At 39.1% G+C, this 12,865-nt stretch overlaps 1 protein-coding gene across 1 annotated transcript; it reads left to right on the top strand.

Annotated features, from left to right (window-relative positions):
* The first annotated feature begins 3,148 nt into the window (after nt 1-3,148).
* LOC101483294 (carbohydrate sulfotransferase 6-like) lies at nt 3,149-6,131 on the top strand. Its single transcript, XM_004576405.2, has 2 exons — nt 3,149-3,628; nt 4,006-6,131. Exon 2 carries the CDS (start codon nt 4,090-4,092, stop codon nt 5,326-5,328), a length of 1,239 nt encoding a protein of 412 aa, XP_004576462.1. The 5' UTR covers nt 3,149-3,628; nt 4,006-4,089; the 3' UTR covers nt 5,329-6,131.
* Nucleotides 6,132-12,865: the final 6,734 nt, after the last annotated feature.

Genomic DNA, 12,865 nt, shown 5'->3' with positions numbered 1-12,865 from the left:
CTACAACAAAGGTGGATGTCGAGGCAACGATGTAACTGTTGCTCAGTCTGTGGTTTTTTGTGAGACTGGATGAACAGAGCATTGTTTTTTTAGCCATTTTCCTCGTTGCTGGATTTCAGAAATAGCAGCTTTGATTTTTGTGAATAACCCACTGAGTGATACCACTGACCAGCCAATTGGTGGCACGCACTCTGGGTATGATGTCATATTTTAGTACCTGCTTGAATTGCTTGGAACCCCAGCTGAGCAGTTACTATTCTGTTATATATAACTGGTCTGCAAGATAATTTCATATGTCAGCTATAAATGACCCTTTGGTATTTGCATGTAACTGGCCTGCATGATATGCCCATGGAAGTAAAGTCCCACATGGATTCTCAGCAGGGCTGAAGATTCGGCTCCCACATACAGTTCAGTATTGAATATTACATAAAATAAACTCTATAAAAAGTGTCTTTGAATGGCAGATATGCAGAAATGTGTGCACTTCGCAAAGAGCCATGGCTTAGTGTCCGAGAGTCTAAATGAGTCTCACGGGCCTGAAAGTGCACTAGAAGCTAATTATAATTACAATTTATAATTCTTAACTTTGATCTGATGCTCACCACAAACAGACACCAGCAGAAATTTTGGACTTTGGACAGCAAATTTCAGGACAATTATGACATAATCTTTCAGAAAACGAGCTTAACAATGCCAAGTCACTTAAAATATTAATTGACTCAGATGACTCTCTGATTCTGAGAATCAACTTTGCTGCCCTTTGAAATCATTGGAGGATAACAGCACTGTGGTTGCAGATAAGTATTTCTAATAATCGCCAAACTGCCTATAATTATTATTTTTTATTATTTTAATTATTTGGTCTTTTGCAGAATGATACCTAGACTACCTAGACCTTTGTCATATCAGACAAAGAAAAGCAGATGTTGATAAGTCAGCATATCTGCTTGTAAAATAGCTGAAATAATTAAGTGATTATCAAAACATGCATTGTCTTCCACCAATCATCCCTCTTGATAAAAGACAGCACATTAAATGTTGTTACAGAAAGTATAACCGGTATAATGGGAAGCTTCAGAAAGTCAGGGGTGTTGAGTGTTTAAGTGTGTGCGGGTTGCAAAAACAATGAAAAACCTGTCAAATCCTCTCTTACAGTGACACGCAGCTTGTTCTGCTACATGCTCTTGTTTGGTGACGTACCACAAACTTGGACAGTCTTTCCAGTTGTTTTGCAATTTCGATGTGAGCTCATGCTTTAACGGTAACTGCAAAACCTGATGAATGACTTCTTTGTAGCTGCACACACGTATGATGGATATTTCCCAAACTCTGATTTCGACAGACTTACGCGCTCTAAGAATCAGTGTCCCACTGTGTCATGCTATCACGACTGCTGCAGATGCACTAGATATTGTTAAATTAATAGTTAACCTGACCTTGGTTCTTACTGCAGTAAGCCTTGATGTGGGTATTTACGTTTTCGTGATCAGACTGTATGACAGAACTGTATGGCTGTTATACTCACTGCTGTACCTCTCTCAACTTCCTCCATGCATATTGTAAAAGAATAATAAAATAATAAAAGAATTTCCCTAATACCCACATTCATGGGACTATATGTTTCTGTGCAATTTACTGATGTTCCCTATGCAGTCAATCATGAAGTTACTGTATGGAAAGCAAGACAGTAAATACATTCAATGACTGCATGTGAGTGTGTTTTAGTGTGTCTGTGTGTGCGAGATGTTGCTCTGAAAACATGAAGGAGTGAAGCCATTCGTCACAGGTTCCCAAAGACGAGCAAAAGTTTCAATGATAAAACATTTGGATTTGGTAGACAGACAGCCGCTCTACTTTTAAGATTAGGCTTAAAACTTCTCTTTTAATAAAGCTTAGAGTTAAGGCTGGATCAGGTGGCCCTCAATCCTTCCTTGGCATCATGGGCTGTCCTGTCCCCTCCCTGATGGACAGTTGTTAATCCTGCTGCCTCAGCAGAGCAACAAACACTATCAAGGACAGCTCCCACCCTGGTGTTGACCTGTTCAACCTGCTTCACCCAATCCAAGGACCTCCCTCTATACACACACTAAACTACCATAACTACTGTGCAATACTTAATTAATGGTAAATATATAACACTTTTTTCCCGATGTTTGAATATTTGTTATTTTTGAATACTGTTCATCTGTATATAGTGCTGCATAACTATGGACTTCACTCTTCTTTCTTTCTAACATGTCTGCGGTACGGGTATACCATGTTTACAGGTATGGGTATACCATTGTATATGTTTATAGTGACAATAAAAAGCATTCTATTCTATTCTATTTACTCTGCAATAGGTCAAGGCTGCTGGGGGATTTCCATGACGCATTGTTTCTTCACTCACCTTTTTCACTCGCTGCGTGTTTTTACGCCTCTCTTTACGCATTTAATCATTGGTTATTCACCTCTGCCTCTCTTTCACCGTGTCTTTGTCCTGTTTTCATCCACTCACCCCCAACGGCAGTAAGTGGCATTTTTGCTGGTCTAGTTCATAAGATCTGCTGCAGACCTCGGAGAAAATAATAATCATCGCTTATAAGAACTCACAAATGTCACCGAGTTCCTTAAGGGAAATTGCCAGAATTCTCGGAATGGACGTGAAAGTACAAAGAAATGGGGGGGGGGGGATATTTAAATATATATTTATATTTGTTTTTTTGTGTTATCGTGGCTGCTACGTTTGCATGTCCAATGTCTTGTTTTGCGTGTGTGTGTGTGTGTGTGTGTGTGTGTGTGTGTGTGTGTGTGTGTGTGTGTGTGTGTGTAATGTCTTACTCATATTGTTAAATAACGAACAGGATTCACAAGGTTATATATAAATTAAAGACATTACCTGTTCTTTATCTTTATGACTTGTAGGCTATCTTTATGATATTGTACCTACAATTTAATCAATCCAGCCCTTTAGGCCAGTTAAAATATCTTTTTAACTCTTGAGCATATATAAAAGTTGCTGTGTTAAAAACTGATGCAGCCAGAATGTTGTTTGTAGCTCAAGATGAATTGATACCATTCGTGAGTGAGGCATTAGACACTTTTCATATATTATAATTCAACAAATAAGTATTTTACAGGTACGGGCAATCGCTTTTTGGGAACATCCGAAATTACTGTTTGGCAGATGATCATATTTTGGCACACCAGAAGATATAAAACACAGACAGAACCACAAGATAATTAACACATAAAGAGCAAATGTCTTAAACGATGTCGGCAGTTGGGTAAATGTAAATTACGGCTTTTTAACAGTTCTGTTCCAGCTTTCGAACATCCCCCAGCTGACCTGTTATGCCGGAAGGTGACGATAGCATCGGCTGTGGCAGTCCCCTGCCACACCGTCAACTCTGTGCATGCAAGACTCCGCCCAAAATCTCCGCTTTTTACACGCCCGGGGACTAAAGAAAATAATTATCCGAGCAGCAGCATTTGACAGAGGAAGCGGAGAAGGAGAGGAGAGCTCCCCTGGGATACTCAAAGGACTGTGGACACGCTCTGTTCTGCGATGCTACGGTAGATTCTACAGCCCAGAATACTGGATAACCTTTAATTCCAACTGGGTACTGGGTAGCAGACCTTTGTGGTAAAACCGCACACACACACACACACACACACACACACACACAGACACACACACACACACACACACACACACACACACACACACACACACACACACACAGTGAGAGACAAACAAGGGAAACAGAAGGAGTATGCAAGATTTTTTAAGCTAAAATTCTGTGCTGATGAAATGACCCTTACAAAAAGTATCACTGGTTAATGTTTGCCGTTTCGGTTTAGTTTCTCCACCATATACAAAATTGTATCATGTGATTTAAAATGTTTAAGAAGGTGGTTCACAACCAGTGGCATGCCAGGTTTTCCAGCAAAGACAGGATTTGCAAACAAATTGGTATTTTATAAAAAATAATTAATATTATTTGTGTATTTTTTATGCAGCAAAAGAGACACAGCTTAAAACAAGATTGAAGAGAGAAGAATTCGCACAAAGCACCACTGACTGGACAGCAGCTCACAGCCATAATGTTGCGCTACAGAGTGAACCACAACACCATGAAGTTCCAAGTGATCCTATGTGGGGCAGCATTGTTGCTGGTCAGCGGCTGGTACATGCAGCTCAGCCTCTATGACCCACAACCCTCCAATGACAAAGTCCACGTTCTATTGTTGTCATCATGGAGATCAGGCTCATCCTTCCTGGGCCAGGTATTCAGTCAGCACCCGTCTGTCTTCTATCTTATGGAGCCTGGCTGGCATGTGTGGACCCAGCTGAGGCAAAATGGTGCACGGGCACTTCGAATGGCCTTGAGGGATCTCTTACGGAGCCTGTTCCAGTGTGACTTCTCAGTGATGGAGTCCTACCTTCCAGAGAACCAGAAAGAGTTGTTTATGTGGAGTCACAGTCGAGCTCTGTGCTCACCCCCGGTCTGTCCTCTCATGCCACGTAATCAGCTCAGCAACAAGACACACTGCCAACAGAATTGTAAACCTCGGGACCTGAAGATTGTAGAGCAGGTGTGTGGCTTTTACTCTCATGTGGTGTACAAGGAAGTGCGCATCTTTGAGCTAGAATCCCTCTACCCACTATTGCTGGACCCAAACTTAAATCTCCGCATCATCCACCTGGTCCGAGACCCACGGGGAGTGATGCGGTCTAAGGAAAAGGTAGCTGAATACTTAGCGAGTGATAACGCGATCGTCTTGGAGCAGAAACCCATCAATGAAGCAGAGGTACAGTATCAGGTCATGCAGGAGATCTGTCGAAGCCACTTGCGTATCAATAAGAGGGCGGTCCTGAAGCCTCCTCCGTTTCTAAAAGGCCGCTACAAACTGGTTCGCTACGAGGATGTGACGCGCAACCCAGTCAAGGAGATCAAATCCTTGTATCAGTTTGTAGGTCTGGAGATGACCACACAGCTGGCCACATGGATCTACCAGGTGACCCACGGAAAAGGCAAAGGCTCCATTAAAGAGGCTTTTGACATCACATCGCGAAGCGCCACTGACATCTCTCAGGCTTGGCGCACCATGCTGCCACACAACACGGTCAAACGAGTACAGGAAGTGTGTGAAGAGGCCATGTCTTATCTCGGGTACACGATGGTAAACAGTGAAATAGAGCAGAAGAATCTCTACGTAGATCTGCTGGTACCACAAGAACAGCTCAGCTGGTCACCTGATAAAACACAGCACATGGACAACAGTTACAACAAGAATGACAAAGACTTTCTGACAGATGGACCGCACAAAAAACTACATTAGGGTACGACTATTAAAAACAGAGAACACTGTCATAATGTCCATTTTTAAAGCACGGACACTGTAAGAAGACTGAAATGTGAAAAGGCAGCACAGTATTCTGTTAATGTACATTTAGTGTTTGCGTGCCACGATCACATGACTTTTCCTGAAGTGTCTCTATAAGTAGACAAAACTTATAGTTATTTATTTATTCATTGCTGCAAAAAGAGATTGTAAAGTACACCAACCAACCTGCCATAAATGTTGCTCATCTGATATCAGTCTGAAAACAAATGAGTCAAGTTCACAGTTATACATCTTTTAATACAGCAACCAACTCTGAGAAATTAATGAAAATCAAATATCTCTTGCTGTCTGCACAGACAGAATAACATCACATATAAACATCATAGAACATTTAATCTGTGATGGTACATTTAGGCTTGACGTTGAAATGACTTGAATGAGTAGCAAATGTTAAATCATGTTGATTTATCTCTTCAGAGTAAGAGAAAGTGGGTAAATTAACTACTATTAATTGTGTTTAGGGTGATATCTGGGAAAATGTTGATAGTGATTTTTTTGAGCACATGAAAAATTGCCAAACACTTACACTAAAGATGGACTTCAGTCACAACTTTGTGAGAGTTTTGGTTTTCCTAAATGACTGAGTGTTCTGAATAAAACAATATCTTCACTTGTACATTTTTGGAAATTTGCTATATTTTGCAATATTTTACATGATAAGCACTCAAATTTGAGGTTTATTCAATCAATGGAAACTTTAAATGGCTTATTCTACTCATTAAAACACTGGTTTTGAATCTCTTTTGCACTGGTTTGGGTCTCTTTTGTATCAGCAGAGTTGAGGTTTTAAATACACACACATAAGATCACAGCACTCTCCATTTCAGAGAGACTTAAATGGACAGGTAGTTCATGAAGCTCACAGTACACTGAAAAAAAGGCCATGTTGGATTGCCTTGATTCAATAGTGGACATTGGTTGCACACAAATGTTTTGCTTTGGCAGAAACTTAAACAACTGAGTTAAATCAACACAACTTTTTCATATTCAATAAACCTGTGCATTTTGTGTTCATAAAACGCGATTGAAACATGTTTAGATGAAGTAAGTTGAGCTCTTGGAATATTTTAATCCTTCACAATTTTGTCATTTTATTTCAACAGTATTCAATAACTTTTACCCCAATACTACTTGGTCACTTAAATACTACATGTTGTCTTCATATTACATAATGTTCAACAAAGTGTAGATCCTGGTTACCATAAAAATTGAATGGGTCTTCAACAACTATCCTTCTATCTTTATCCTGGTTGCAGGGGGGCTGGGAAATAACCCTGAAGCGATAGGTTACAAGGCAGGGTACACCCTGGATAGCTCACCAGTCTATCACATAGAAACAAACAACCATTTGCACTTACATTCACAGGTAATTTAGAATCACCAGTTAACCCTAATAACTGCATGACTTTTAATTGTGGGAGGAAACCAGAATACCCAGAGAGAAACCACTGCAAACTAGCCAGAATGTAGATTTGAACCCAGGACCTTCTTACTGTGAAGCAACAGCACTAACCACCATGCCAACAATCTAGGAAACACAGGAAAGCTATGATTTCCTGTATTTGATGCAGATTTTTTTTTTGTTTTTGTCCTTGACAGGTTAATCCACAATAAATAGCAATAGCATGCACGTGGTGTGTGTGTAGTTGTCTGCCTCTTTTAACTCCAGTGATTTTCCTGCAGTTTGAGATCTTGTTCGATCTTGTGAATTTTATGAGTTCAGCAACTAACCACTCTTACTAGACTGTATCATGTCATCTCAACAAGAACAAATTAAGTTGTTGAATTTCGTACAGATCCTTCATGATTTAATTACGTTCATAGAAACACGAAATTATTGCGTTCAAATTACAAGTTAGACTTTTTTAATGTAACAACCACCCAATTTACTTTTTCGGTATACCAGAAAAAGTAGAGGTGGCTGCTCGACTTGACTGACATGGATGCCTACCTGCTCTAATTAAATGGGTTGAAGAAAATAGTCATGCTGTGAGTGAGACAATGCAACGACGACAAAGGGCTACGCACTATATTGCGCGAAAACATTTTGAATGACCGTCCCATTACATTAATTGATGATCGCAACAAATATCCCACTTACGCCAAATCATTCTTTTACTGAAAGGAAAACCAGTTCTCCCACCAGGAGTTTTCAAAAGGATTGAGCAATATCTAAGAAGATGGAAACAAATTCAATAATTGGGCCATCTCTTCTGGAAAAGATGGACTTGAGAATATTTGCCATTGTTGCAAGAAAGGCAAGAATGGAACAAAGAAAGAAAAAGCCTTTCATCTGGAGACGATGTTGCGTAGTTCATCCCAAAGCACCACGTTGTCCCCACATTCCTTTGAAAAGTGCTTGAGGTGTATCCTGACAAAGGAGGACTCGTTTGATCTGGGGGTCTAAAAAACTAAGACAAGGATCGTTGAAAGGCTCTTGACCAAAATTCGCCACCTTTTTGAAGTCAATACAAATTACGATGATTAATTTGCAAAAGGTTTCGTTCTTTCTTCGTTAAGTATTTGATGCCTTTGTAATTATTGAAGTAATGGCTCTGTTATTTTTGTGAAATGTGAAATTGTTATGTGCTCTGCCAAAGAACAATTAGGGGCCGGTGTGTTAGAGCCATTTCATGTTTTTGGTGTTATTGCAACTTGTCAGCACAAGAGGGAGTAGTAACGCTACTTGCCACTTTATCATGACAGACTTTGCTGTAGACAGGTTTGCTGCTTTTGGCGTCACTTGTCATGTTTCCTCATATGTATCACACACTACAGCAAAATATGGCTCATCTATTAATCCTTACCGTGAAAAAAGGAAAACAAATTTAATGGAGTTACAGGAATATGCATGCTTGTCTTAGAAAGCCAGTACTTGTCATATACTGTAAAATCTATGTATATCTGTAGTAAGTTGTCCAAAGTGGGTGTTTCTAACATATGTAGGATACAGTTACATGCACAAGTGTTTAGACAGTGACATAATTATTGTAATTTTACTTCTGTACACCATCACTATGGATTTTAAACTAAAGAATCCACTTGTGATTGAAACACAGACTTTCAGATAAAGGTGTTTAACAAAAGTATTGCATTAACTGATTCTGAATTTCAGCAACTTTTAACCTACATTCTCAGAGTCTCAAAAGTAATGATACAAAGTATCACTCAAGACAAAACAAAGAAGGTTTGGATTGAATAAATATGTTTCTATTATCAGGGGTGGCTGAAGCGCTGTAGCTCAGGACATAGCGCATGTTATCTACTGATTAGAACGTTGGCGGTTTGTTTGCTGGCTGCCCTTGGGCATGATGCTTCCCATACTGAAGAGTGAAACAACTGAACACAAGGCAGTTATTAGTATAGAATAAATGTCAGTCAGTACAGCGACTCACTGTGAGAGAATGAGGTTTACTGTAGAGTAATGTGTGCTATTATTAGTTATCTGGGAAGGTTTTTCCACTGCAGTAAAATATCTTTCTATACTGTGTGAAAGACTTGTCTGTGATTCTATATCTGAGCTTTTTGTTTCTATTTCACTTTGTAAGATGAATCAGTCAGAAACTGTTCCTGACTATTGGCAGCAATAAATAATGACAAGTACTCCTGTGTATTTTAGTCTATTGTTAGGAACCTTGTTGACTTCACATTTTAAGGGGGTGATAAGCAGCTTTTCTCATCAAAGGATAATTTGCATTGTAGTACCATCCACTGGCTGAGTCACTAATAAGTATCATCTTGTCATCCTTCCTCATCTTTGTTAGCTCGATATTCAGTGAAACTAAGGAAGAACCTGGAATAGTTGTTTAGTTTTGGAATACAATAAAACTACTTTTTTAATACTCATTGGACTGTAAATGCAACAGAAATAATCTTTCCTAACACACAGCAAAAAAAAACTAAACAAACAAACTTGGAAATACCATGCAAGGGATTTCCTTTCTGTCTTTTCTTTTACCCATTTTTTCTGTTTGAGCAGTTTACTGATGTTCCCTTAATATAGCATATGCATAATTTATTGGGTATTTTATTCACACCAGTTTAAGATTTGAGTAAAAAATGTTGTAAGATTTAGAGCTTTAATTTTACTCATGGTCTAGGGCTAAGGTTTTACGATTCACGTTGGAATTAGGGGGGTAAGAAGAGAAAAATAGAAACACAGAAAGAAAGGAAGAAGAAACACAAGGGTAAAAAAAAAAGATTTATGAAGTGGGGCAAATTCTTGCAACACCACAGTCGCTGGATGATCTGCTAAGAATATGCTTTAATGCAGGAACAAATAACAAGCTTATGTTTCAACTAGGGTGCCTTCCTCTCTTTTGTGCTCGCGTTTATTAACATTTTTGCCAACCTAGGACTGTCTTGTCAAGGAGGGGGCCACTGGGGTGGTCAGCAAACTTGGTAGCGCCCCTGTGCAGAAGAACAACACAAGACATTATTTAGAATCAGAATCAGAATCAGAATGGGTTTTATTGCCAAATGTTGAGCAGGTTTACAACATTAGGATATTGCTGCATGAGATCATGAGCCTTCCCAGTAACTATGTTAATGTGCCATGTGTGTAAATCTGTTCTTTTTTTAAATGGCGCATTGCAACATTCAGGCATTAATCTAACACACTAACATGGATTTATCAGCGGCTGTATTTTCAGACATTTCAAGTTTCAAGACGTGAGTCTAACCATTGTATGGTCATCTTGATGCATGCTCTATCATCCAGGTAAGTAAATCTCCGAAAGTTGATTCTGTTCATCTGGATGTAACGTTTTCTGTGGGAGAAACGTTTTTCCTGTGCAAGGCTCCAGATGCCTTCATTGTGAAGCAACTCCAGTCCGCCGACAGGTCTCGCACGCAACAGCTGCTGCTCCGACGTGCTAAGGTCACTAGCTGGGTTACGCCATGTCGGACGTTCTGTGAGGCGCTTTTGTGATATTTAATTGATTTTTTATTTCTCGCCGATATCTGATCCAGTAATTTAGGTCAGGATCGGACCGATACTGGATACTGTATATAGGATCAGCCCATCTTTCACCCAGACTGCAGGAAAGGCCCCCCAATCACTAGATCATACCAGAATGAAGACAGGTCTGAATTTGCTCATTGTGTTTCTGAAAGATGTTTTTGACTTTTATAAAATCATTGAAATGCACGACAGAAACAATCCCATTTTTAACAAAAGTACTGCATTAACTGCTTTATGATCAGATGTTTTGAGGCCTCAGACATAATGATCATGTCTGGAGAGATGTTTTTACAATGTACTGTGGGAACTTTAGCCGTTTACCCAGGTCAGCCTGTAGCTGCCAATCAGAGGCTGTGTTGAGGAGGCCAATTGTACAGACTAGGATTCAAGAATACGCTGAACCAGCACACTGAAGACAGCATAGATGGTTTGCACTAGATCTTCATATGTATTTTTTGTAAGTACGACAGAGAGAGTATGACAGAGATATGCTAATTGTTGGATGAATAATGATCCACACAGTCGATGTTCCCCATGATTTTAGATAACAAATGGTTGTCTGTCTCTGTGTTAGCCCTCCGACAGACCTGTACTCCGCTTTTCACCCTGTGACAGGCTTCAGCCTCCCACCGGTGACCTTGAATTGGATAAGCGGAAGAAGATGGATGGATGCCATGTTTTTTGTACTACAAATCAAACATTAAATAACAGTCATCTCATGATTTTCTTCAATATAGATACACCATAAATAATAGTAATAATAATAACACACACAAAGTTAAAAAGTAGCACTTTTTGAAGGAAAATTCCACAAGAGACTCGTGTCTAAATAATGTACCAAATTACTGTAATCATAAACCACCTACACAGAAAAATAGTACACCCACCACAGCACAGCAAACTAACCTGTTTATTCAGCACTGAACTGGTTTTCCTGCAACCTCGGAATATCACAAGCAACTATAAAGCTCAGTTTGTTTTGCAGGGTGTTTAACAAAAGGGAAAAAAAACATAACTGCATATCATACAGATCAAATATCTGATTTACAAAATGAGCAACTGATGTGTAATATTTAACTTTACAGTTTATTTAATGCTCTTGAGCAGTCCTTACCTTTAAATACAACCTGTCTTGTTCCTCTCCTGTTACATGGAGTAGAAGGTAGCCGAGAGATATTTGTGCAGAAATGTGGGAAGTAAAAAGTTGCCAGAAAAAGAAATGCTCAAGTAAAGTATAGATACCTGGAAATTCTGCTTAAGTACAGTAATGGAGTATTTGCCCTTTGTTACTTCCCACCTCTGGCTTTGGCATCTCTACGGGCGGTATTCCGGCACGGACAGTGAGAAATACATGTTGATTTGTTTTACTTGAGCTTGTTGGTCTGTATGTATGAATTTGCTGGAAAGTGTTGCAAAGGCTTTTTAAAATTGTATTTTATTTTCACGAGTTCATCAAAAGCTTATTGACAAAGAATGTTTCATTTGAGTGGAGGGAAAACATTTGAGTGAAGGACATTTTCCTTCAAAAAATATTGTGGATTGTTTTATAAAGTTTAATAAAATATGAATTATTTTCATCAAACTCTTGAATTTGGATATCATTTCCAAAAATTCACTAATTCAGATATTTCCCACCAGAAGTGACGCATCAAAACTTCTAGATGTGATCGACTAAAGTCTCCCAACATGGGTTAGTTTACCTGCCCTTTCTTAGACCAGCACTAAGCTCTTAATTGCATTGCATCCTGGCTCCATTTAAGTGTCTGAGGCTCTTAAATTGCTCTTAAAGTGCCCTTTGTGCAACACAAACATGTAATTTCTGTCTGTCAAGACACCAGCATTAATGAAATGTGTCAGTCAGTGTAATGATTCATTATGACAGAATAACAAGTACAGATTAACTCATTATTACATGTTTGCATTCTGTTTCTATTTCACTCTGTAAGACAAGTCAGTCAGAAACTGTATAGGAATAAGAAGGAAGATAAGATTAATTGATAGCTGTATTTACAGACATTTCACTTTTATTTGTTACACATTCAATAGAGCAAAGTCCCTCACTCTGTGCACACTTCTGTGAAAAAGAAGCTCGGTTCAGTTCATTTGTGCTCTGTTTTATGAAAATCCCAGTATTATTCTGGGACCTGAAGCACACAGTGTTGCAGACACGTGAATTCTATAATTTGTATGAATATAGTCCAGACATTCATTTTCCTCCCTTTGGTAGTACTTTTTTTCTTTTTTGAGGTGACAGGGATTAGATATGGCACTTCTTACAGGTGACTCTTATTACCGGTTAAGATGTTATTTTTAAAGTTGAACTTCTTTTGTTATAAGTAAAAAACAGCGTTAATTCTGCAACAGTGTGAACAAAGCCAATTAATAATGCTGTCAATAAATATGCAGTAAAACATCCATCTATCCATTCGCTTCCGCTTATCCTTTTCAGGGTCGCGGGGGGCGCTGGAGCCTATCCCAGCTGTAAGAGGTGGGGTTCACCCTGGACAG

The sequence above is a fragment of the Maylandia zebra genome, linkage group LG7 (assembly GCF_041146795.1).
Source record: "Maylandia zebra isolate NMK-2024a linkage group LG7, Mzebra_GT3a, whole genome shotgun sequence".
Taxonomy (NCBI): Eukaryota; Metazoa; Chordata; class Actinopteri; order Cichliformes; family Cichlidae; genus Maylandia; species Maylandia zebra.
This window is presented reverse-complemented; position numbering and strand designations above follow the sequence as displayed.